Genomic DNA, 27,336 nt, shown 5'->3' with positions numbered 1-27,336 from the left:
CCTCAATATTTCCTTTCTCTCTGCGGTGACAGGAGAACTAACTGAGAATCTCTCGACTTTGGTCATTCCCTGGAACAGGATCATAACATCCTTTTATGACAGTTTACATTGGACAAATTCTCTCATGTTACTGGAAAAGAACAGTATGAACACAGCCATTTCTACCTAGACCCAGGCTGATTTATGCTACTGTCTTCACACTCTCAGGTTAAGTATTATATTGGTGCCTGCCAGCAGTGCAATACTTGACTGTCTGACTGTCAGCATTTCTATCATAAATTTCTGTTTTCAAAGGCTTATGACTTTGTTGTAAAATGTCGCTCGCGGGGTGAATCTTGCAAGGTCATTTTAAGTTACAAGATAGCAAACAAAATAAAAAAAAAGTTAGTGGTTTCTAACACTTTCTTTGCACTTTATTATTTAAAAGGACCTATAAATGCTTTCTCTGCTCTTTAGTTGAGTGTGGTACATGTATGCATAGCATTATTTATATTACTATCTCTGTAGAGAAGATTCTCAAATAATACCTTAACAGCATTTTACTGCAGGGTTCTAAAGACCAATTTTTATTTCATTGATTCAGTGGTATCAGGAAGTCCCTCCCTGACATACATCCCAATGCCTCTGTGCCCCTAGGTGTGCACACACTATGGGGTTCTTCACTTAAACTCTCTGTACCAAGGGCTTATCAAAATTGCTCAGCCAAATTCCCAGATGGCTCCTAATTTGCCCTGTTCCTCTCTCCTCACCTTTAAGGGCTTCATATCTATTTTCATGTTATGCCCTCCTGATGACGTTTGTCCTGAGATCCTGCCTCACTTGCTCCTCTCTGGGGACTGCAACTCTCTGGAAGTGTAGCCCCAGTTTCAGCAACATTTTCATGGATATATTGAGTCTACCAAAATTTGGCCCAGGATGCAATGCTGGATGGGAATTTGAGGGTCTCAAAGATAATGTTCTCATTCCGTAAGATTCTCTAGCACTCGCAGTGTCATTATGAGCCCCTTCCAGGGAGGCATTTCAATGGAAATTTGTCACCGTGGGCATGAGAATATTTTACAGATACCACACAAAGTCTTGTGATATGTTTGGGATTTCCAGTTTCATCTGAGATATCCAATTATAGATCAATTTCCTGTCCAAGATATAGGATTTGACAGATCATTTTTCTGACTGAAAGTAAGAATGTTCCTCATAATATCTAATCCTGCACTTCTTCCCAGATGATGGATTTGTTCAAGTTAAATTTATAGCACCTTTTATAGTACCTTTTCAACCGTCTTCAATTAAACCCTTAAATAAGGAAGGACAAAGCATCTGCCTTCTTCACAAATGCATCATTAAACTACTTGGCTGTTCTCTATCCTCTAGTGCTGCTAACAGTTTTCTGCCTCCAAACTAGCATTACCACTGACCCTTTCAAATCTCCCTTTCTAAATATTCCCCCTCTCATTTAGCAGAATATCACCAGTGCTTTGGATCCACTTTGCCTATGTCACTTCTTTATCTTCTCCACTTTGACACCTGGATCTCAGCCCTTTACAGGCCTGCTGAAAGCCAGATCTTCTAGCATTTAGTTACCTTTTCATGAGTGACAGTAAAAATATCTTCAGAACGAAGTTAAACATTGCCCTCCATGCTCTTAGTCCCCTTTCCCACCCAGTGACCCCAGTTATGCTCAAAGACCATCTTACTTACTCCCTGGTTCTGATCTTTCTGCACTCACTAACACTATTGCTGAAGTCTAGTTTGCAAAAATCATGTTGTAAGAGATCATATATCAGTTCTAAAAATATATCTCTGCTTCAAAAATATATCTCAGAAAAAACCTTCCAATCTAGCTGCTTTGGCTTTTCTTTGCTTTTTTGAAGATTAAAGACTATGCTTTTTACGTTTTGTTCTAAGCTCTGAGCAATCCACTTACAATTTTCAAATGAAGGATCAGATGCTGCAGTAATTAGATAACTCTCAGCAACGGGGATTTAAGAAAAACACCTACATTTCCTAGTCTTGTGACGAAATCCTGTGCGAGGGCAATGCTGCATCATTCTCTCGTTCTACGCAGAAGCACCAGCTCCGATGGAGAGCTTAGCCCGGCAGCCCTGGCTTGGAAATACAATGTCCAGGCAAGGTGGAGAATGGCTCTCAAGCTTATGTTAACTCTGTTTCACTTGAATGGACTTCTAGGGAGCCACAGTTAAACTTTCCTTTCCCAGGTCCCTTGCTCATTATGACTTTCCTCCCCAAAATCTCCCCCTGCGAATGTACCTAGGCACAGCTGGGTTCATGACACAGTGAAACTTTCCAGAAAGATTTAGCAAAATCTGTTCAGTTGCTTTTGAGGGAAACAAATGAGAGGAAATGTTTTTACAGCTTAAAAAAGAGAGCTAGTTTTGTGTGTTCATACTTTAAAAGAGGCTGAACTGAAGTTCAGTGTAGCCAGACGTTACTCAGAGAAGTTTGATTTGAAAACACTTGAAGTTACCTTGGCTATAAATGATTTAAGTAGCCATCTGCAGTACTATGAAACTGTGGTAATCCTACAAATTCAGGAGAAAAATCTGACAATAGCTGTGTATATAAGTCTTCACTTCCGATTGCTTTTTGAATATACTTACTTTGAGATTGATTATTCACATAATTGGGCAGAATCAAAAAGTGATTCTTAATCATCATAGCGATTAATTAATAACTTTAAAATGTCAAATTTCAAAGTCGCTGAATGCTGAATGATCTCAGTTTTCGCAAAACTAACTGTTTCTATTGTGTTTCTATGGGTAGTTGAAGAGCACGGGGCAGCTACACTGTGAAGAAAAGTTCCAGGTCTGAACACGTAATGGACAAGGTCACCACAGCAGTTGCTCTTCGGAGCTTCTGAAGTATTATCTGGACCGAAACACAGCTGCCACCTCCTAGCAGTACTGTATTTATAACAACTTAGCACGTGCTCACACTGTAGCATGACCGTGAACTCCATGACTACAAGCAAAGCAAAACAAAATCATCTATTTCGAGTGACAAACTATAAAAAGATACTGAATAGCACTTTACTAGAAAAAGAAGATCATGTGGTCATGTAATTAAAGCTTTTATTGGTAATTCTAGTAGTGCAAAGGCAAAGTTAAGAGTCAACATTCAACTGCAGCTATGAATTTCTCAAGAAATTACATCTTTGCTCAAGTCAAATTCTAATGTATTCTTCAGTGGAGCCAAGGTTTTACCCCTCTCTTGTTAGCCTGGTGAATTACACAACCTTCATGTTAGATAGTGATACTTTTTTTTGAAATTAGCTACATAATTAAATACATTCCTACAAACAAAGCCAACTTTTAAAACGTAAGTTTATCCTTGCATTATACCAATCTATATTTAGTGAGCTAGAAAAAATCATGTCATTAACTATGATCATAGAATCACAGAATCATTAAGTTTGGAAGGGACCTCTGGAGATCACTTAGTTCAACCCCCCTGCTCAGCAGGGTCACCTAGAGCATGTTAGACAGGGTTGCATCCAGGTGGGCCTTGAATATCTCCAGAGAAGAAGACTCCACAACCTCTCTGGTCCAGGGTTCTGTCACTCTCACAGGGAAGAATTTCCCCCTCATGGTCAGGCGGAACTGCCTGTGCTTCAATTTCTGCCCATTGCCTCTTGTCCTGTCACACGGGACAACTGAAAAGAGTTTGGCCTCATCCCCTTGACACCCTCCCTTCAGGTACTTACACACATTGATAAGATCCTCCCCCCCACCCTCAGCCTTCTCTTCCCCAGGCTGAAGAGGCCCAGCTCTCACAGCCGTTCCTCACAGGGCAGGTGCTCCAGCCCTCCGAGCATCTTTGTAGCCCTATGATGGACTCTCTCCAGTAGCTCCATGTCTGTCTTGTACTGGGGAGCCCAGAACTGGACACAGTACTCAAGATGAGGCTTCCCCAGGGCTGCGTAGAGGGGCAGGATCACCTCCCTCCACCTGCTGGCAAGTCTTCCTAATGAACTGCAGGAGACCATTGGCCTTCCTGGCCACAAGGGCACATTGCTGGCTCATGGTCAACTTGTCATCCACCAGCACTCCCAGGTCCTTCTCTGCAGAGCTGCTCTCCAGAAGGTCAGCCCCCAGCTTGTACTGGTGCCTAGGGTTATTTCTCCCTAGGTGCAGGACTCTGCACTTGCCCTTGTTGAACCTCACGAGGTTACTCTCCACCCAGCTCTCCAGCCTGTCCAGGTCTCTCTGAAGGGCAGCACAGCCCTCAGGTGTCTCAGCCACTCCTCCCAGCTTGGTATCATCAGCAAACTTGCTTAGAGGCACTCCATCCCCTCATCAGGTCATTGATGAATAAGTTGAAGAGGATAAGATATGATAATATATATGATAATATGATAACATATATGATAATATTATCATATCATATGATATAATAATGCATAAAGAACAGAACGCTGTATTTCACTGTAAATGTTTTGCCTTTTTCCATTTGAATTCAGCCAGTGTCATGTTAACATTTCTCTGTGCACGATGAGCTTTTACATCACAGACAGAGGTAGCACTACAGTGTCTGCTATCTTCGCAAGCTACCTTTTTGTCATACAGTACCTCCATTTTACTCAGTGGTGTCACGACAGTAACAGGAAGCCATGACACACCAAGACACAGTACATCTCCGAAAAATTCACAAGATGACTCAGTCACTTCTTACCTCCTTTACCAAGTACAACATTATGATGCTCAGTAAAAACACTGATCTGGGGATTTATTTCTTTGCTTTCTCTTTTGAAATGGAAGACTGATTTGCAGCACAATTAGAAATTTCTCTTCTCCTTGTTGCCTTTTTCTATCTCTTTCTATATATAGCTCTCTCTTCCTTGCTTTTGAAAGGAAAACTATTTAATTTAAGGGTGCTTTTTGCTGAAGAGAATCTACGTAAATATTCCCTGAAAATAAATATGGAAGCTTGTCTTTCTGAACTGACAATGAAATACACTGTAATAACATGTTGCCCATTCAGTCTAAAATATCTGACTACTGCAACAGGGCTTGTTGTATGCAAATATTTCCTCTTAATGTTTTCTCATAGGTTTGAGTTCCTTGCCATTTTCAAGGAAGCCGTGTTTCTTCAGTTACTCTTCTTTTCCTTTGCTCTTCCAATTGAAAAATTTACATTTTCTTGTCACAAAATCTTTGCTAAACATTTAAACAGTTTGTTCATCAAGTGTGTGCTTTTGGCTGTAGGACATTTATTATTATCCAAGCTTGATACTCAGGGATAGCTCGCTGTTCCTAGAGATTTTTATTTCCACATACATAAATTCAATGAACTAATTTTTGGAGCAATGAATGAACATCCTTCTGCATTGGTATTCTTCAGATCAATGGAAAGAACAGATGCACAATCTGATAAAGTTGCTGCTCTGCATTTTCCATGGCTATGAGACTTCAGAGTTACAGAACAGACAGCATTTGCAAAGGACCAAAGCCAAATATATACATACATATATATATATATATATATATATATATATATATATATATAAAAAATCCAATAAAGTAAGGGTTTCACCTGGCAAAGCCGACTCCTCTGCTGACTCCATTAGCATCTCTTAATATTCTGGTGGAAATGACATGTCCAAAGGGTTTCAGCATATTCTCCAGTTCCTGTTCATCCATGGAAACGGGTAAATTTGAGATGTATAGATTTGTGGGATCTTGCTCTTGTTGCTATGACAGAATAAGAGAAATATTCTCCATTAGACTCAGCACAACAAAACAGCTTATGGCCCCTGCAATGAAGACTACTCAAAACAGGACCAAGCCAAGAATTTATAGAAGCATTAGAAGCAAAGCTGGGCAATCTGTTCGTGACGACAATACAATTCAGTTTTTGTAAACTCTCATTCATGTGCTTAACTCTGTGTGTGACTGCTCTTACTGAATTCAGTGACACTACTTATTTAAAGAAAATTGCCCTAATGCACAAGTATTCCCGAATTGTGTTCTGATTCAGCAGCAGATTGTGAAGAAAACATGATTTCCACAAATACGCTGTTAAAATAAATAAAATCCAACACATGTTTTAAGCAGATGTGCCTTCCAGCCTGCAGACTGCCCATTCAACCTGCTTATCATGAGCCAGGCTGATTGAAAACATAAAACATTATCCACAATATTTTTTCTTTTTCTTTTTTTCCCTCCCATCAGAAACATCCTGGCAGACAGTTTGCAACAAAAACTAACTGTAGTGGGTTTTCAGTGTGAATAACTGAGCAAATAAATTTGCAGTTTTTTTTTCTTTCTATTTCAGAATTTTAGGCTAAACTTTTCATTCTGACAAACACTCCTGTTTCTATTCTTGTTTGCTAACCTACTAAGAAAAAAACATGAAATAGCCACAGATGCAGTATGTAAAACAAGGATATGAAAACTTTAAATAAAAACCTTTTCTACAGACAATCAGGTCCCAATTACATTAAATCAATTTAGTTAAGCCCTTGCAAATGTCCACGGCTGTGGGTCCATGTTCACTGAGACCAGCTTTACATACTATCAGGTTACCTGTCAATACAAGTCCGATTTGGATCAGGCATGACTACATAATTTTAGCTAATGCTAAGTGAGCAAAAAGGTATGATACAACCTTCATGCTGGCTGCAGTAAGATGGACATAAAGTCTTTGGAGATAGATCTTTGAGAATTTTTTTATTACACGTTTTAACGGACAGAATTAATTTGCGCTTGCTCAATATTGTGAGAGTCATGCGGCAACAACGTTGTCTTTTTTTGCTACAAGGAGTCCTAAAAGCCCATTCGCAACCTTGTAGCACTACAACCTTACAATGAAGAAACTATACAGAGTCCAGCAGCCATTTGTCCCACTTTAACTGAATTGGCTTCAAGTTACACCCCCATTAAAGTCAGTGCAACTGTGCCTTACTGCACCCAAAGAATCACAGGCATATTTCCATCTCCAGAAGATGTGCAAAGACAGGGCAGAATTGAGATGTCTGCTCTTTCACTGCCTTACACATTAAAGGCTGTGAAAAGAGAAGCAGAAGTCTGAGTTCCAAGCTGTGATTCACACGTCCCATCCTTTATGGGGACATAAATGACTAAACAAAGTCAGAACAAAATCAGACTAAACAAAATCAGCAGCCAAGAAAAGCTCTCAGCTTCCATTCCCCCAAACCCCTAAGGGTAATTTTAGCCCTTCTGGATGAGAAGGGAACCAAAGGGTCCAAAATAAGGGGGCATGTAATGCTTTCTTACTGATAATTTGGATTCTGACCTGAGAGCTGTGAATATGTGCCTTTGGACATACTGCATTGTGCCCACTGCATGTTATCTATGCATCTCCAGATCTATCACCCCAAGAAACACCACATCATGGTACCAGTTGAATTCACTACCACTTTACTAAACAGAAAAAGGAAGACACATTTTCAGCTGCAATCCATAAAAATACACTCAATCATTATCACATCTTATAGTAATGGGAGCAGAAAAGGAAAAAAAAAAAAAAAAAAGCCAAATATGGAGAGTAAACTGAAGTTATGAACTCCAAATCTAAAAAACATTATTTTCCTTTCCAATCCCTGCAGTCATATTCCTTTCTCTCTCACTATAGTTTACATTTATACAGATCAGAAACCTAATTCCTCTCCAATGACTGAAAAATATCTGTGAGGAATTGGGACTGGTTCTGGTATTGATAGTGTGATAGAAATCATGCAAGCAGGCCTGGAGAGCAGGTAGGCAAGCAAAAAGAGGAATACAAGCTTCAGATTATACTTCTGGCTTTGAAAAAAAAAATTGCTTTCTCCTCCTTTAATTTTTTTCCACATCTCTCTTGTCTGTATGCAAACTACTTAAGTTTGTTTGCCTGCTACTTTTTTTTTTCTTTTTCACATAGGCCAAAGAAAAGTAAAGATATAGGAGATTCATTGCTACTACTAACCACTCTGAAAGCACAGTCAATGGAGGCAATTAAAGCAGAGGCATTATAGAAGCAAATCAGGATAGAAAGGTTTGCAATTCCAACAGGCAAGGTTTTCATCACACTAGCATGCAAACCTCTACCTATTTGTTCTTTGAGGACTTTGATTAATCAATTAATCACTGCTAAGGGACTGATATAACTTGCCACTATTAAGAAAAAATCTTCTAACCATATTATGCAGTTATGTATCAGTAACTAAACAACATCCTTTATTTTCACTGAAGCAATTCATTCCAGTAGAAAGAGTATTAAAAATAAGAACTTTCGACTACTCAGTTTTCAAGCTGTGGCAAACAAGTAAAATAAATCAGAATCACCAAAGTATTTCGCTTCTAGAATAAGAACCCATAAGCCTTTTAACTGTGTTAAGGATTAAATGCCGTCTTTTTAAATATCCGTGGAAAGTTCAGCTACACGCTAAGGACGAATGAAATACTAGCTGGCCACAGTCATTCTCTCACCAGGATTTACCAATCATATCTTTTATCAAGACGACAAACAAGAGCAGTAAGCAGACAGATGAGGCCATTCACAGTACCTTCAAAACAGAACAGTGTTTTCTATGGAAGGAAAAACAAATTCTGCATTGTTTTTCCTTACTACGCAAATATAACATTTAGAGAAATACTCCTTTCCTTTACAGAGAAACATAACTCCAAAGAAACCGTATCTCACACCATAAACTGAAAGAAGATGAAATGCCATCCCTACGACAAAGCCTTCTGAAGAGTTTTAAACTTCTCGCTAAGCAAGAGAGTGGTAAGAAAACAGCATGTTCCTGGCGTGCTGCTCTGCCTCGCACAGCCCGGCGCTGAGCCAGGCCAGAGCCAAAAGCCCAAGCACCCCAAGGTCGCAAACTAGAGCCCTTTTATGAGCCAAGCTGTTTTACAGTCAGTAAAGGATCTTTCTTCAAATCACATCCCAAGGTTGCAGGACCAGCGGGGACTTTGACATCTGGATCCAAAGAGTATGGCGCAGGCTCTAATTCATTTAATTCTTTCTATGGCTTTTCACCAGACTCTAAAAATGCTTCATGCCACACTGGGATGCTAAAATCTCATTTATTACTGTGTCCAGTCCCAGACTGAACGGTTATCAAGATCAAAATTTTCAAGCAAAAGAACTGAAAGTTTTCAATGTGAAGGTCACGGACACTCCAGCGTTATATTCTTTCTTATGCTTGTGCTACTTCCTGTACGACGTGAAGGGGTTGGGCAGCAGCAAGTTGCACAGTCCCCATCAACACCTCCAGCAGCAGGTCCCATAGCCACCCCCCAACTGCCAGCGCAGTGCCACAGCAGCCCTCCGCAAGCAACACGCTGCAGAGCCCCCACTTCCACCTGCGGTTCGTGGTCCCTGTCCTAGCTTTTCCTCCACTGGACTCTCCTGGGAGGCATAAGACTCTTTCCATACTGCCCACGAACAGAAGGGCTGTCAGCATAGCTGTTTTACATGCAACCTGATAGAGGCTTGTGCCAGGGCCCACCACCCCCTCAGGTCCTTTCATTCCCCATGTGCGAGACAAGGCCACCCTGGCAGGCAAAAGCCATACAAAATGACGCCATGTGCCAAACAGAGCTATTTAATGGACATAAGACTGGGCCAAGGACCTGATTGAAGGGAGGGGGGAAGTGGCTGTGCATGCCAGGTGCAGACGTCTCATGCTCCAGGCATGCAAACTTGCAAGTACAGTCTCAAAACACTCATGCAAACTTGCTCCTGGCCATCCTCACTGAAGCGCATTTTAGCCAAGGTGTCCGAGTCAGCAGCCCTAGGAGGATCACGTTTTCCACTCATGGATTGCGGTTGCACTGCATCCCCTGAAAAGTAGAGGTGAACTCATCCGGTCAGCCCTGGCCCTAATCAATCCCAGCATATTCTCACATCCCAGCTGAACTCTTTCTGGGATCTTGGTCTGTGTATGTATGCAGAGTCCTACAGAATGGGCTCCCACTTAAAAAAAAAAAAAAAAAAAAAAAAAAAAGACATTAAGACAACTAAAGGCCCTATCGATATGATCGTGAGGGTTCTTTGCAGCTCCCTTTGCTCCCCACTCCAGCCTAGTTCACCACCTTTGTAGGCAACTATCTCACCTACGCTGGCTGATAGGCTCCAGTGGCATTAACAGCAGTCACATGTTATGCCACTCTGGCTGAGGGTGTGTGCAAGTGTCTGACAGGCACTTCAAAACTGGCTAAAAGCACAGCTAGGAAGGTTTAGAGGTATTAATACAGCAAATTAAGAATAGGTCTCAAAGAAGATTTCAATTAAATCTCAGCATTGGAGCATTTCAGACATTCAGCAGCAGGCATCTTGCTGTAAGACTTGGGAGTTCAGTATTTGGCAACAGTTGTACTGGGGAAATAGAGAGCAACATCGTCACTGCCTTTTAGTGAGAACTGAGTCCATCTCTCAGCTTGCAAGACCTGTGCCAAATTGGCAGATGACCTTTATAGAAAAGGGGCTTTAAGATGTACTACTGCACCAACATTTGAGAATTATAAAACCCAGTGGAGGGTGTGTTGCAATTCAAATTTGCTGTTTGCTATGCTGGACCCACCCCTCAACTCTTGAAAGAAAGGACAGTGCTCAGATGGGATTTTCCCTCCCATCTTGAGATAATAGTTGGAAGAATTTCATGAAAAGTCAAAGTAACAATTTCTGCTGGTGTGAGAGGAAGCTGAGACTCTACATAGTGCATTCAGTAATGCATTCTTTAAAGACATGTGTAGGGAAGGGCCAGTAGTTTTTGGTGATGTTGTTGTTCTCCTAGAAGGACCTCAAAATCTCCTGTAATCTCAGTAGACTAGACATGAAGTATATTTGCTTTACTCATGAACACCATGCATCATTTTTTTTTTTAATTCAACCTGTATCATTACTCCTTGGAGCAGTTTGTTCTAGGAAGTTACCACTGATTCTTAGTTCAAAGGACTCCTTTCTCCATCTTCCAAACTTACTCTGGGAATGTTGAGAATATAACATTGCATGTGGACCTGTATGAGATTCTTAAGCCCTCCTTTTACAGATATACTCAAAACGTATATTTATGCTTTGCTTTAATAAATAGAGACTTCATCATATTAATATTCATACAGATCAATATTGGACCTCACCTTTAGCAGCATTGTCTTATCTTCCTGAACATTTTAGATCCTGGTTCAAATCACTCTAAATTAGTATCTCCTTCAAGTCAGTTCATCTTTGCCTAATGGTCAGTGCTCAAATCTTCAAGCTACTTACATAAAATTTTCTCTCCTTTAAAAGTCTGGGGCCAACTTCTGTCTCCCCTTAACATGAAAATAGTTCCACTCTTCACGGAAAACTCATTTTTGTGGAACCATTTATATGAAACTAGATCATTTATATAGAAACATTTTTGTGCTATTTCACAAATTTAGCTTTGTTTGCTCAATATTTTCAAAACTGCAGTTGTTTGGCAGCATCAGTCTCATCTTCAATTTATTAGATTATTTCTAAACTGGATTCTGTATAAGCCACCGAGCTTAAATGAAATTTAGAGATAGCATGTAATACTTTCTCTCAGTAGATTCTCATACAATATCCTTTCTTGTTGTTTTATTATTAAAAATTTACCCTTTTAGTACTGGAGATCACAAGAACTTTCCAGGACATCTGGAAACAGACATTCATTGGAAAGTTGATCCGATACTTATTTGATCAGATTCATATACCAGAATTCTGAATTAAAAGATTTTTCAAGAGTCCTGTTTCTTCCCCATTTATTCCTGCTGCTTTTTCATATTGGATTGAATGCGGCGTATTTTTGCACATGTGTAAAAACTGCCTGTTTTTCACCCACAGTAAGCCACTGATTTTATAATTCAGGTGTCTAACTACAGATCGAACACCTAATTTTAGCAACTAACATTTGGAAAAGTTCTCTCTTTAGTGGCCTAAGAAGGATGCCATGATGCTCCTAACCTAGTTATCACAGTTAGATAGGGTGGATATGGGGTGGCAGTAGGAAAGTTAGAAGAAAGTAATGTCAAACCACTCTGCTTCCCAATATCAGACTGAAGAAGTGGAATAGAGCCCTTTTCCTCCTTCTCCAAACAGGGAAAGGCTGAGGTGGTGCTTAATGGTTAGGGACTGGGATTCCTCCAGTGAACACCTGCATGGCTCCTGTGAATCAATGAAACACACTGATCTGAACCAAACAATAGTAGCTCTGTTTTCAGGGATTTTATAAAGGAATTTATAATATTAAAAAAAAAAATCAAACCAAAAAAACACTACAGCGTTGGTGCAGACCATTTAGATTTTCAGAATTGCTAATGATACGTTTTGAATCACTATTGCAGTGAACAGAATGAATCAAGTGCTGCTGCCAGGGTTCCTTTTGACTTTTTACTTGTTTATTTGCCTCCCTTTGTGTGGGCACATTTTTACACACATTGAGTGGACAGCTAAATCAATGACCAGTTAACTATTGATCCCTGGCTGGTTTCACTCCCTCGTCAAGCTGTACACTAAAAGGTGCACAAGACTGTTCAGAAAGCCTAAACTTCACACAGATTTTATTAGTGCATTAAGTACAAACAATCCTATGCAGATAGCAGGAAAAAAGTATTAAGAGATGCAGACCTTCTAGACAAGTCTTTCCAAAGCTCTTCCCAGCAGGCACTCTCTGAAGCACTAGCTATCTCCTCAACAGAGGCTCGGTCTAAAGACTGACATTTTCACCGGTAAAGTAATACAGAGCAAAAGATATCAGGATATTCAAGATGTTTATTTGGTCTTACAAGCCTTCAGAACAGTCTAGGCCTTGTTTGATGACCTTTTAAAAGGCTCAAGATTCAACATCCTGAGACATCTTCTCCAACCCTGATACATCTATTTCATGGTAGTAATTGTGCCTTTTTAGACTGAACAGTGACTACATGTTTCATAAATGAGCATTCTTCCCTTCCCAACCCTACCCTACTTGTACACTTCCATGGTGCAAAATTTGTTAGCAACTTGTTTTTTTCACAGCAGTAGCAGTGCAGGTCATTAGGCCTTGGCATAATTACGCAAATACTGTACAGAAATAGTTAAGCTGAGTCCATTGAATGCTATATATATACATTTAAAACTAAAACTACAGCCTATATTTTCCATATGAGCTTGACTGTCACCAAATCAAAGCAGCCGCCTGCAGCAACAACATGGACATTTTTTGGAAGAGACACAGTGATTATTCACACGAACATAAAAAAAATACCCAGAAATGCTATTCTGAAGAGAAATATTTACCCAATGATCTTCAAAATAATTTTATTATTACACAAGTAAATCTGAGCATTTCTGAGCTTTATGATGATCCAAGGAAAGTTCTGCTATTTAGGTACTTTGCCCAGGATCGTCCAAGCAGAAGAGAGAGAGTTGTGACTTAGACATCCAATCTTATGTGTAATCACTGAAACGTTCTTTACAGTTACTTCTTAAATAAGCCACAAATTAGAATTTTTTCTACCAAATTCTATCAAAAACTTGCAAATAAATTCAAAAACCCATGACCTATAAAGAGAAAAAGAAGAAAATTACTGAAGGAAATTATCTGCCACAAATATTTCCATTAGCTCCGCAGTGAAGTATTATTTATAAATACTATTTTAATTAAAAACATGAACTTTAGAAGTTCGCAGTTTATATATGCTCAGAATTTCTTCTCACTGTGCAAACTACCAGAGTGCTGTGCCGTGCTGTGTAAGCTGGACTCAGCTTTCTTTTAATTAAGTTTGCTCACAGAAAGCACAGCATTTGCTAAAGTTAAACATTACTGGAACCAAACTGTTACTGGTCTGTCCACCACAGTTGTTGCAGAACCTTCCCTCATGCATTTTATCTGCCAGTGGCGATTTGATTTGATTTGCCCTTCATCTTGTGTAGCAAATACGGTCTTCAGTCACTATGGTCTCTGCCTTCAGAGCACTGTGTAAGATACACGGCACCTCCTTTCATTTGCACAGAACACGATCGTAACCAGAACTGTCACAGACTGACATAAAAACCTTCTCTTTACACTTCTACAATTTCTAAGTGAACATTTTTTTTATAACTCTTTGCTTTCTAATTTTCCTAGAAACAAATTCCCACAGTTTCCACTTTGTACTGCACACTGCAGCCAAAAAGGCAACTCGACCTATGCAAGAATTCCTGTCATAATTTTTGTTTTGTCCACAGATTTTTGTGCCTCCACATTCACTTTCATACCATCTTAAAGATTGCTTTACTATTCATATTCCTTTTCTATTAAGAATCAGCTCATTACCTTGGATTACCTGAAGCTCAATTATAGCAATTTCTGAAATACTACATAATCTCCTAGATGAGAATCTGAAACCAGAAACTCACTGATGACATCTGGAAGCAAAAGTTCATCTGAGCTGTCAGATGAACTGCAATCTAAGTTTGACACCTAAACTATTTATTTTAATTTGTCACCAGCTGTGTCCCAGCAAACTTAAGACAAGGTGTCCTATTGCAAGTTAGACAATATTGCATCAAGTATGTTTATTTGCTTTATACTCTACTGGGTTAATGACATGCTGGTTGATGTATATTTCCAGGATTCTCTTACTGATTTAGACAGAAGTCAAGCCCTTTGCCCCTGTACAGAGTCAATAAATCTTGCAATTTAACTCCTAGTTTTCACATTCTCACTGAATTGTATTTTACATAACATTATCCCACACAGAGGGTGTATTTGTATGCATGTGTGCATACACATATTCTCACACAGAAAGGGGAGGGTACAAGAGAGATTAGCTGATTTAGAGAGGACATAGCATGAAATGAGGAAACAGAATAAACCTTCCATTACTGCTAATTGAGGAAAGAAAATGAGTTTTAGCCAAACATCGTATCCACTAAATCAATGAAATTAAATTAAGGGCTTAATTTAAAGTGCTCTTAAAACAAACAAAAAAGATCCTAGACATACGCACAAAATACATTCCTCTATCATGGATTATTGTGATTATTTGGTATTTTGAAGAACATGACATATATTGTAAAAAACTAACTGTTCAGCACTACTTATTAAAAAAAATTGCAGTGCCAGTAACACTGATCAGTTGGGATGCATTTTTTTCATATGTAAACTGTTCAGTGTAAAAAATTCCAGATTTAATAATAATACTTACAAAAAAAGTTATAATGATGTTTGCTCTATTTAGGATCATAACACTCCCAAACAACTGAATTAAAGGCAAAGAGTTCCAACACAGAAATCAGATGATATCAAACTCTTACATAAAAGTTTACAGTCATCCTCTGCATAACCTGAAAGACGCAAAATCACAGTAACTGATCCTGAGAAGATTCATATGGAAAAAATGAAGATTCTAGAGTGAATAAATAAAACAATAACAGAATTGCTAGAAGATCTCACCTTCTTCGGCTACATTTGCCACGGCAGCAACACTCAATCCATGGTCTCATGATTTTTGTAGTTGTTGGGCTATTTTTTCCCCTTATAGCTTCTAGTTAAATCTCTATTCTTATGGTAGTAACATCAGACATATTACATATTATGTAATTGTCTGTATTACATATTATGCTGGAAATGTATGTTTGCTTCCCAAGTCTATCTCAGGATATGACGATGTATCTTTCTCAACACAGACCGAATCCTGCACTGCAGAAGATAAGAACCGGGTTGGGTTCCTCAAACTTCAGATTTAAGCAGACAGATAAACATATGAATAAACTATGCATTTTGTGGAGTTTGTGCCAAGCGTTAGAGAACAGGCTACAAATCACTCCTTAAGCTCAGAAAGAGAAGCTATGGGACTTTCCAAATGGCGGAAGTGTGGCAGAGAAGCGGCTCTGCTGTCTGACCTTCCAGTGGCAAAGGATGCTGTAATGAGGCAGCAGAGGTACAAATTAAAGACGCTTTCATGCATGTGTAACTTGCACTTGGGCCAGATGGCTTTAGGACTTTCTGTCTTCTATAGCTAGCAGGTGTGCTCCATAAGGACAGAAGTGTTTGCTCTGCCATGGCTTGATCCTTCTCTCATTGAACTCTACAGCAAAATATTCATCGGCCTCATTTGGCAGTATCAGACTCTGTGCTTGGAAAATATTTTAAAAATATACACAGATGGATGCATAATAAAGATTAAACAAGTGTGTGCATCTCTTGATGTCTTTCATGCATTTATTGTTTGCTTTCAATTTTCCATTTCAAAGCTTCCAGCAAAATGAAGTCATAAAATAGACTTGAAATCTATTCAAGCTATGTATGCCTGGATATAGTCCACACAGGGTTAAATTATTGTCCATATTTTATCTATCTGTAGATCAACGGAAGCTTTTTTGCTTTTTTCAGAAGCTTCTCTAAGCTGAAAGAGCTAATTCAGGAAATTCATGTTTCTTGATGTAAAAGTCAAAGAATTGGCATTTAACTGTATATACATACACTGGAAAGATCGTAGCTACTATTAAGGGTAGTAAATTATTAGCACTGGGAAAGCATTAGAAGCATCAAGAGGACTTTTTGGGACAGTATATTGCTTTATAGTATTTGACCTATTGACAAAAAGGTGAATTCAAGCAGCATGTGGATCTCATGTGATTGCTTGTGAAGAAAACCGAACACTTTCTTTTGTCAGATTTTACGTTACTTCCTATAAACCACAAATGAAGTCAGAATTTCTTGTCTGGGAATTCCTGTTGGGATAAAGGTTGAGATCTACTTAGCCTGAGTCCATACAGACTTCTAGTGAACAGTTATTCATCTTGATGCACATGCCAGAAATGGAAACCTCCTAGTCCTCAAGGATACATCAATTTTCAGGGAGTCTGGATTATTTTAACTACTACAGAAATGTAAGAAAAAAATCTACATAGATACTGTAGAAAGAAAAACAATATCCACCATAAAATACAGCCTTGACAGTTTCATTTTGAGAAATCTGTATTTTACACAGACAAAAAGTCCATTCCCATTTAAGATCAGGCACAACTCACAAAACAAATACTGTAGATACACTTGCGCTTTTCTTAAATGCATTAGACAGGAAAAGGCAACCAAGTCATGTTTCGAATAAGACAACTGAGGGCTATCCTTCAGAAGGATGAGAGACATAGTAATGTTACGTTTTCCTAGTGCGCAGAATTCTTGATGACAAGTCAGCACGTCCCTGCAGAAGGTTTAGCACAAAGGCCTTGAAAAATTCACTTACTGCACTCACAGATGACAACAAGGAAATATTATTAGTAACTGAATGAACTAAAACTTTGTTTTATTTTAAAAAGAAAATATTAAATAAAACAAGGAGCCAACATTGAATTCCTGTGATATCTTCAGAAGCACCTAGCACAGAAGCAGCTGACCTATCTGTACTCTCCTCACTGCTCATCACAGTAACTCCTGCTCCATGTGATGAGATTCCCCAGGTACGTAAAGTTGCCCATGTTCTCCATCTTGCAGCCCCCTCTATCAATGTGCATAAGCTTCTCTATCTCTAACTCCTCAGGAAGGGTTCCCAGGTGAGCCTGTGCTGTCCTGACTTCCTGAGCCAACTGGCTGCTTTGTGTATCTCTTACAGCCAAACAACAGAAATAACAGGCACCAGTCCTGGGGAGGAGAAAAGATGACATTTCTATGCTCCTCTCTTCTTTCTTTCTTTCTTCCATTCCCTTGCTACAACACTGGTTTCCCAGTGAAGACACAGCACTGCAGTGAGAATGTAAGCAGGAGCCAGCAATAAAAAGGGGTTAATGACAGGACTAAAACCCTGCCCTTTTGCATGATCCCATTCTCTCCAGACTGCAGACTCAGAGCTTCTGGCACTGTCCCACCACATCTCTGTGGCCAGCGAAGTCCATTGTTCCACATCTGTGGTTAGTGCTGAAAAGCGGAGCCTCAGGCACAGGTGGCCAGCAGAGAGAAACCAGGAGGTGTCAGACTGCCTCCCTGCTCTCTGTCCTCAGCTGAACCAAAGAAATGTCCAGCTCCAGGGGTGGAACACTGGCTGAAAGCAATGAATAAGAAAAGTACAGCAATGACAGTGAGGAGAGACACATGAATAACCTACGGCTGTTTTCAGGAGAGGCCACCATAAAATAGCAGAAGAGGAGATAACTACATCAGTCTCCAGGTGGACAACATGTGGAATGAGTGCCAGGTATCTGTCATTCCTTCCAGCTATTAGAGGAGATTGAGATGAGCAAAGTGTGAAGGTCTCCCTTCACTGAAGCAAAAAATCAGGACCACTAAGGAAGAAAGCATCATTTGAGGGTATACTATGTTTTGCATAGACAGAAAATCGGTGTCTGAGTGCCAAAATGCATCAGTTAGAAGTTTGGGGAAAGTGAAGTAGAACAGCAGGCATCCCTACAGCTCTATAGTATTGGGAAAAAACAAGGATAGAGAGAGCAGTAAGAGAAACATGTTTCTTTTCTTATTAGTATATGAAAGTAGAAAGGAGAGGGAATTTTACTGCGCTTAGCCACCTACCAAAAAAATAACCTCTGTGCAAGATGCAGGGTGGAAAGGAGTCTCTGAACTTTCTAACTTCCCTATAGCAAGGATGACAAAGAATGAGAAGCTTGAGTTTCTCAAGTGAGTTTTCTTATTATCCTGTTGTTAGTTCCTTCCATCTTTCATATCAACTAGAATGGTATAGTTTTCTGAGTAGTCACTGCTGATTAAGTTTTTCAAGCCAATGAAAGTTACAAGTTGCACATCCATGGAGAAAAAACAAAGTCAACATTTTTCTGCAGGAGGAAGCAGAAAAATCACTCAGAAATTGGACTAAATATGTCTAGGTATAGCAAGGCAGACAATATGGACAGTTCTATCTACCTAGAAAAACAAAGTTCTGTTGAGCCATAAGGTGAGGTAATCTAGCTCACTGTAGATCGAAAAAAGAATTTCCCAATGGAAAAAAAAAAAAAAACAAAGGTGCAAAAGGGACATGTGTGTTGTTATTGTAGCAGAAATGAAGAATTTCAAGAAGGCTGATAACCAAGGATGCCTTTGAAATGAAATAAGGCATGCAGTTGTCCGCTATCAGCTGCTGAGACTGCACCAGAACTGAGACGGCCAGACAAGAAGCCGTATGGTACAAAGTTGCGATGAGGCGGTGAGGAAAAACTCAGGTGCATTGCTGGATAAAGGGTGTCTTCCTGCAAAAGCTCATGCAGTTCAGCTTCCCAGTGATCAACAGACCAGGAGGCAAACAGTATGGCAGTGATATAAAATGATACAAGAGAATAATATGGCAGAGATGGAAAGATACTACAGGTTGAAATCCAAGATAGAGCACAGCACCTGAAGTAGAGTACAATGGTCCCTATGAGAATGAGGAAAGAAAGAAAGATTCCAAGTCATGTATCTCCATTTTTCCTTCTGTTTCAAGAAACTTGGACCTAGCTACTCTGCTTAGCACACAACTGGCTCCTACTGCCAGCAGTGTCAATGATTTGCTGGGCTATACTGTGCTGACCGATGCGAAAATGCATTAGTGTTCCAGTACTGAGCTCTCGGTGGCTCAGGCTCATCTGCTCTTCTTATCTCTATGGTATTTCATCTGTGACTAACATGCGTGTGTATGCACACCTGTATGGGAACGATGGGTGCAAGTATATAACTACAGTTATATATTACATATGTAACAACAAAATGTATTATACACATAAAACGCAAATCAATTTAAACATGCTTTTAATTTTGAAAATCTGGGTAACCAGATGTCTATGTGTAAAGACATACTTCCAAAAATGGAGGCATATTTACAATTCTGCATACATATGTGTGCGTGTCACTGTGTATGCAGAGGAGGTGTCCACATACACAGAAATTTAATGTGCTTTGCTGGTGGTATGCGTGTGTGATTGCATATATCTGTATGCAATCATATTTTATATATATTTGTGCATGTGTATAAATCATTCATATAAAAATGATGGATGTATCAATCTAACAGAAGAAGGATGTTATTATCTCCTTTCTCACTTATAAATCATAGGCAACTCCAACAGCTTATTGCAGTAATAAAACTGTGAGACAAGATACATAAGGCATTCCTTAAGTCTCAGACTGGAAAGGAAGTATGAAGATGCTTACAAATTTTTCTGGATACAGTGGACGGTTGGGATCTAAAAGCATAGGGAAATGTACTGCAGGGTGTAAGAAGAAGTGGTGTGAGTCTCCTCCTAGGACACCCAAAGCTGGACCAGGTTTTTGTGCTGGTTCATAAATGATCCATTTTTTTTCCCCTCTGCCTTTAGAACCTTTTTTATAACAAATAAATAAATAAATAAATAAATAAATAAGCCAACAAATAGTACTAAAGGAAGAAACTTCAACTGAAGTACACTTCAGGGCTCTGGATTGCCTTTCCCAGGTGCTGTATTTACAACTTGTTTTCAAACAGGTTTCAGTGAAAAGAAAGGCTGAAAGCCTACAACTGAGCATCTTAAGATCTCAGCCATCTAATGCTGCACAAGTATGGCAAAGAACTAGAATTAGAGAGCGCCACTTCTTCGTATAAATTAGAAGTGTTTTTAATCAGAGCCAGACTCCTTGTTCCAAAGTTTGTTCTTGCTGATACTAATATAAGGAATTGATAATGCAAGCAGAAACTACTCAATACCTGGGGACTGATTTTTTTGAGGAGGTGAAATTCACTTATTCCTAAAAGTAGCAGCACTGAAAGGTATCATTTACAATACCTTTAAATATATGCCTGCGAAATTTGAGAGTTTGCTTGTGAAGCTCACATCATGATTGTAAGAATTCCTTGTGGATTACTGAAAATTACTTATATCAGTAGATGTGTGTGTTTTTCACAAGCCATGTAAACGTTTTAACCCTACGGGATCAAACTTGAGGGTTTTCAGTCTTGAGATATTTGTGCTCATCTCAACTTTAATAAAGAGACCAAGCTAATGTTACATGCATTCTGTAGGCCATATCCAGGAAAAGAGAAAGTCCTACAAATGGAACTAGCAGTCTCAGAATTTAATCTGAAGTTCAGAAGCTTCACAGCCTTCCTCCTTCAAGAAGCAGATGAGGCTGGTGCATTGGGAGAAGCACGAACAAGCTCTGCAGCTTATTTGCTTTCTAAGGGAAACAGTTTCAAGTTATGTGACTCTATTTTTATAGAATCAACTTAACCTGCTAGACTGCTTTCAACAGGTTTTTGAGATATTATACTGTGTTTTGAAAGATGCTGGAGAAAGAAGGGGGAAAGTTAAAGAGTAGAGCCATTTATATTTACTCTGTTATGTATCTACTTCAAGACCTAAATTAGTATTTTGAATTCTTCTAATATTATTAAAGTGAGGGGAAAATATTTTGAGGGATCCAACCAAATCAGAAGGCCATGCAGTAGAATAGGGAGAAAAAACAAGATATATAAGCAACTTCTGCCACTTGAGATACATGTCGAAAAGCATGTTGCACTGTCCCAGTGTAGCTGATCCCCTTTTAAGTAAAAGATTTCACTATTTCTGAATTCTGCTAATTCTGGCATCTTTTCCACTAAAGCACTAAAATTAATGCTAAGAAAAAGAAATACTAGTCAGAGACAAAGCACATTTGAAACCAAGGCTCCGACTACTTTGGGACAACTAAAGTGCAGCCTGGGTATATTAATCACAGTCTTCTGGCCTAATTCCAAGTTGGACAATCTGCCTACCTAGAATTCTCCCCAGAGTTTCAAATGCAAGAGTTATTTCCTCTAAAAAGTGTTGTTTAGTGCAGCCAGCAAAGACTGGTTTCATTCAAATGATGGGTGAATGACCCACACAGACTACAGAAAATGTATAAAAGCACTTTGGGGTCCTTAAGGAAGAAGGACACTTATTACATGGCCATTTTAGAGTGCTTTTATTATTATAAGAGGAAGTATTCCCATCTGGATGTTGCTTCACAGGCCTGCTAGTAATGAAGTAATTCAGAGTTTGGACTTGTTTATTGTTTTATTAAATTAGGTTAGATTATTCTTTCCGTAAATTTAAGATGATAGGTTTGAAATGCAAGCACTGTATCACTAAGACAGTTTAGAAAAACGTATACAACATCTACTTTGAAAACTATTCAGATCATTTTTGAGCCAAAAAAGATTAATGATTTATTATGGGGATCATTAATCAAAAATTGTACGTGCATGTTTTTAAAGGACAAATTCCACTGTTCATGTCAATTAGGTCCTCTAAAGCTATTACACTGGGATGGAGCTGCAATATTACCGAGACTTCCTGCAATATTGTTGAGACTTCCCCGAGTGTATTTAGAGTATAAAATAAATGCTATTATTCAGGAGATACTGATTTGCTAAGCTTCTTAAATTTGTACAATTGGGAACTTGAAGTACATTAAAATGCTGAAACTCATTAAGAGCCCTTTTCACGGCTGCAGAACCATCGGCAGTCGCAGCCCGGCTCCGAACAATACCACCCTCCCCGCACCTTTGAACGGGGCGACTTCCGCGCCGCCAGCGCCGCTTTAATGAACCGCTGAGGCAGAACCGGTATCTAACCTCTCCGTCGACCTCCTCCATTGAGCCAGAGAAACAGAAAGCCACAACAACGCTAATATTCTCAACAGGAAAACAAAATGTACTCGCGTACTGTACTATCCCTCCCCCAACACAAAAACTGTAGTTAGCACTGGCATTTTGTTTGAATATAATCTAATTTTCTCCTCTTATCAACAACAAATACAATATCTTTGGAGACAGAAAACAGCCTGTGTTTTTCTTCTATGCTACCCAACAAACAGTACCCAAGTAGACTTTGCTTCTTTGGGTATCGCTTTTGTGGGACAAAAGGAGAGGACTCTGCATTTTAGGGCAAGTTTTTGTTAATGCTAGTCGTGTACGATCACTCTGTACGCTGAAAATGTCCGGGCCAAAACGAAAGCCGCCGACTGCGCCAGGACGGCCGGTGCTCAGCTCCTCCCAGCTAGAAGCCAGTCACTTTGCACACCTTGCAATTGCGAAGGGCTCTTAAGGACCGTGCTGCTCTCTGATCTGGCACCAGCGCTCGGCCGCACGACATGCCCAGCCTCCTCCTTCATTCAGCAAGGAGAGGCTCAGCCCCCACCACAGCACCCAGCGTTTCCACCAACCAACCACAGGGTGAAGAAGCGCAAGTCTTATCAACTACAGCGTGCGTTGGTCTGACTTCTACAGCTGAAGAATCCGCTTCTAAGTAAATTTCCATGGGGCCACCTACGATGCCTTCTTCGGTATTTGAAAAACAGAAGAAAAAATGACTCCAGTAACCGACCAGAAATTAAGTTTGAGTAAGAACTATGAGAATAGTGACTACTCCAGTACTCCAGAGATTTCACAAGATTCTTAGTAAGCTTGGTACTGGACGAAAAGGGAAGCAAACAATCTTGAGACTATTATTTAGCTTGTACAATTCTATGTGCAAACTGTATCTATTTATTCCACAGTATTCCCCAATGGCTAGACTGTCTCCCTGAGAAGAGGAAATTATTCCCTTTCCTGCTCTTAGCATTTTTGAAAGGAATGTAGGGAAGTGAAATGCCAAACTGGTGAAGAAGATTATGTATTTCAGAAGTGGGTTTGAAAGGTCCACCAAGAGATATTCACATTAAAGATAGCTTTAAATTACAGAATAAGAAGTGGTTGGGTGCCTGTGTGGGTGTTCCCATCTACATCAAACAAACTCAAAAAAGGCAACACTATGAGGGAACATGCAAGTATGACAAAAACAAGGCATGTGGCTAAAGCAAAAGATGCTTTGATAGTATACAAACTGAAGCGGTTTTGTTACTAGCAACAAAAAACGAAGCTTTCAAAGCTCGCCTCAAGAATTACACTCAAGCTCCGCGGTTCCTGACAAAGCGTAGTAAGATCGCTCTTGAAATCCAGCTATTTTGGCACCTGATTTTGATTTTATTGGTCCCTGTGTAACACACGACCTGTGCAAAGCGAGGAGAGCAAGAGACTCTGGCTGCTGACTGACGCAAGCGGGTGCACACGCACACTCGCTGCTCCGCAATCACATTTCTCAACCGCTTCCCGGGCACAGCTCGAGGCTCAGGAAGAGCCGCCGCTGGCTCAAGGCAGCTTGCAATGCGGGCAGCGGAGGTGTCTGCCTCCACGTCAAACACTGCAAGTGCCAACGCAGCAGTGGCGGATTCCAAGCTTTTCCCAGGAAAAGGTCAAGCGCAAGAAGGGCTGTGCTAGTTTGAGCTGGACAGTTATTTGGAGTTCACAACTCACTCATACTTGAATGGAGGCAATAAAAGAAAGGAGGCAGGGAGCCCTTTCTATCCTCCTCAGTTTCTCAGCATGTAACTTTGTTAGAAGAACTTATCGTCTGATCAGGAAAACAGTTCCCAGAAGAGGAAGAAACATTTGAAACAGCATTTTGTCCTGTGTTTTGGGCCTCACTCTTGACACTGTCACATTCCTTCTCTCAGACCACTTCATCAGGACGAACTGGGGTGTCCAAGCTGACAGCTTTAAGGTTTAAAGAGAAGAGGTTACAACAAGGCATTTTCAGGGAAGGGATCTTTGTGGAATTCACTTCCTCTTGCTGAGTACAACACAGCTCAACATGTTTGACCTTCAAGTCATGTTGCAAAAGCCATCCTTCGCAGGCAGCTCAGGCCTCTCCCCCTCTCACACTTCGTGAATGCTTTAAAAATAATCTAGAGTGACAACTTTCTAATGTGCTCTTAATGACAATCAGAATTTATTTCAGCTAAGCTTTTCATCCCTTTTGGAAAATGACACAAGCATGATCATACGCACGCAGCACAACTAAGCATCTCTATTTCTGCAGCGTGATCAACCTCCACAGCTACGGTAGCCTCATGTGTTCTTGGGAATGATTCAGTACTTCCGCACAATAAGGACTCTGCTGGAGAGAAGACTTGGCTTATGTAGATTTTCTTAGAATCTTTTTAATAGTATGATTTATTATTTTGTATTTTGCATCCCAAATTATTAAACATTATAAATACCCTTATAAACACTCTTAGAAGCCTGCACAGACATTCACAAGATGAGAGCCTTTTCACCACGTCTTGCTCACTCTTGGATGCAGTGGTAGAACGGAGGAAAAGGAAGGTTGAGAGCAGGTTCCTCATCATATACAGCTTAGCTCCAGCATATGTGAGAAAAAGTTAAGAGCTGTTTTAACTTAAGCAATTGTCATAAGGGACCTCAATTATCCTTATCCAAAACTGCTCTGCTTTACCACCCACATCAAGTGCGAAAGTCCAAATGAGCAAGGCAAAGAGGTCAGAGCAGACTGGAGAACCCAACCTAACAATTACGTTTGGTTTTGAAAGTTTTTATGGAAATGAACTGAAGAAATCATAGGAAAGATTAATCTCTTAGTATTCCCTAGTATTTCAGGTAGGAAAAAAATGTTACCAGAGATAGATGGAGAACAATGAAGTTCAAAACCTCATTCAAAGTTTCTGAACTAAATTTAACTTTACTACCTCAAGTCAATCACACACAGAGTTTTCAGCTAAGGGTTTGGACGGTGTTTGCTCTTGCTCTTAGTAAGTGCCAGCTTAATCCTACAAGCTGCTTGGAGCAGCTGGAAGTGGTGCAGTCATTTTGGGCCTCATCCTTGAACAGGTCTCAATAGGTCTCATTTAGCGCTGCAGTTCCCCGCAGGTTTGTGCACCTGGCCTTTCCTTACTTAGAGCAACTTCTGGTTGAAATGCCTCTCTGCAATTTGGCCTGCTAGAATTAGCTGGAATACATGCAGACTAGCACCCAAAAGAAATGTAATGGTGAAAAACTGTAACGACACCAACTTTTCTGCTGTGGAAACTATTTAGAAGAAAGGGATTGAGGTGAGAAAAAAAATCCAGTTTTGACATTGAAGCTTCTTAGAACAACCAGATAGCTCAAATCACTACTGCAATAACAATAAAGGGGCAAGTGCAAGGCCTGGAGTGGGGAAGCTCAACAGCACTTTTCATGAGTAACCTCTGAAACACAGGTATTGCCTGGAAAGTGCAAACAGCATGAGAACCTACATTGCTAATACAAGCAGAGGGCAGAACCTTTACATGGAAAGCAAAATCCAAGCAGAGCCTGGGAGAAAAAAAAAAAAAAAAAAAAAAGAAAAAAAAAGAAAAGGAAAAAAAAAAAGAAAAGAAAAGAAAAAAAAGAAAGAAAAAAAAGAAAAGAAAATGTAAGTGCAGGAATGGAATTCTGTGTCTGTAGTTTCAAGTACGCAAATCAATTATGCCTTAATCACCTGATGATTTTGTTGAGCTAACTTACACTAGGGATTTGAAAACTGCTGCTGCCAACAGGACCAAAATTAAGTTGTAAAGGAATACCTTTGCTAATCTTTTGCTCTAGATACTGTACACACAACTAAGTCTGTGTAATGAAAAACAGTGTTTTTGATATAGAGTAGCTATGCTTTGGTCCAAGTTCATTTAAACTGTCTGTCAATTATCGAAGTTCGAACTGACAATGAAAATCAACCACAGAGTAATGATTAACTTGGCAAAGCAAGTTTAACACCAAATTATGCTGAATAGGACAAGTTATATACAACCTGAAGTGCAATGCTTGCTTGCGAAGCCCAGGATGAAAGGTTACAGAACCACTACAGCAGTGCACATCATGAATCTCATAAGCTCCGGAAGAACAACTACTATTACAAGTAAGTCACGTTTTTAGCCATCTTTGGGAACACATCCATCAAATGCCATTTTGAAATACTTACGAAAATGTACACCTCTGCTGCTCCTTTTTTTTTTCCTCATGCTGCTATCTGTTCTATTAAAAAGAAACATTAATCTTTTAATTTTCAAACACTGTCAAACTTCTAGCTGTACTAGTCTCTCATTTTAACATGTTTTTTACCAAACTCTTTAGTTGACTAGCACAAGAAAGGACCAAATTTAGCCAAAATTGGCTTATGAAAACATGTTCAAAGCTAGGAAAAATTTCTGTTACATAGCAGAATTCACAATTGGGAATTTAAGCATAGTTCAAACCCCCGTAAGAATAACACTGCTCTCTTTCTGAAGATCTGTAAATAGTTAATAGAAGAGCTAACAGTAAGTGATGCTTGGAAATGTGGATCTTAATTCATGAATTTTATGAGAACAATAAAATACAGTGATGGGCTCTTCTAATGGCTTCCACAATTCAGCTATCCTCTCTTAATAGGCAGGACCTCAGGCTTTACAACAGGCATAAAAAGGCAGCATCTGCCATGCTGGCTGAGGTTGCTGGTCCCTCTAATCTGGAGATGGCATTCCCTAGTAGCAGTTCTGCAAAAGCAACGGTGGCTTAGAAGTTTATTCATATATAAGGACAAATGAAAAGACGATAGCAACTACCGCTTTATGTAGCGCGTATGAAACAA

The 27,336-nt window shown here is 39.6% G+C and overlaps 1 protein-coding gene across 8 annotated transcripts in view; it reads right to left on the bottom strand.

Annotated features, from left to right (window-relative positions):
• The window catches only part of RBMS3 (RNA binding motif single stranded interacting protein 3), a 700,426-nt gene that overhangs the window by 147,316 nt on the left and 525,774 nt on the right, over nucleotides 1–27,336 (bottom strand). For all 8 annotated transcript variants that reach the window (XM_062569353.1, XM_062569354.1, XM_062569352.1 and 5 more), the window contains one exon: nucleotides 5,551–5,708. In XM_062569353.1, the coding sequence (XP_062425337.1) occupies nucleotides 5,551–5,708 (158 nt within the window). The remainder of the gene's footprint in view (nucleotides 1–5,550; nucleotides 5,709–27,336) is intronic.

This window comes from Rhea pennata, chromosome 2, assembly GCF_028389875.1.
Source record: "Rhea pennata isolate bPtePen1 chromosome 2, bPtePen1.pri, whole genome shotgun sequence".
Taxonomy (NCBI): domain Eukaryota; kingdom Metazoa; phylum Chordata; class Aves; order Rheiformes; family Rheidae; genus Rhea; species Rhea pennata.
The sequence above is the reverse complement of the archived record's forward strand: the minus strand, read 5'-3'. Positions and strand labels throughout refer to the sequence as shown.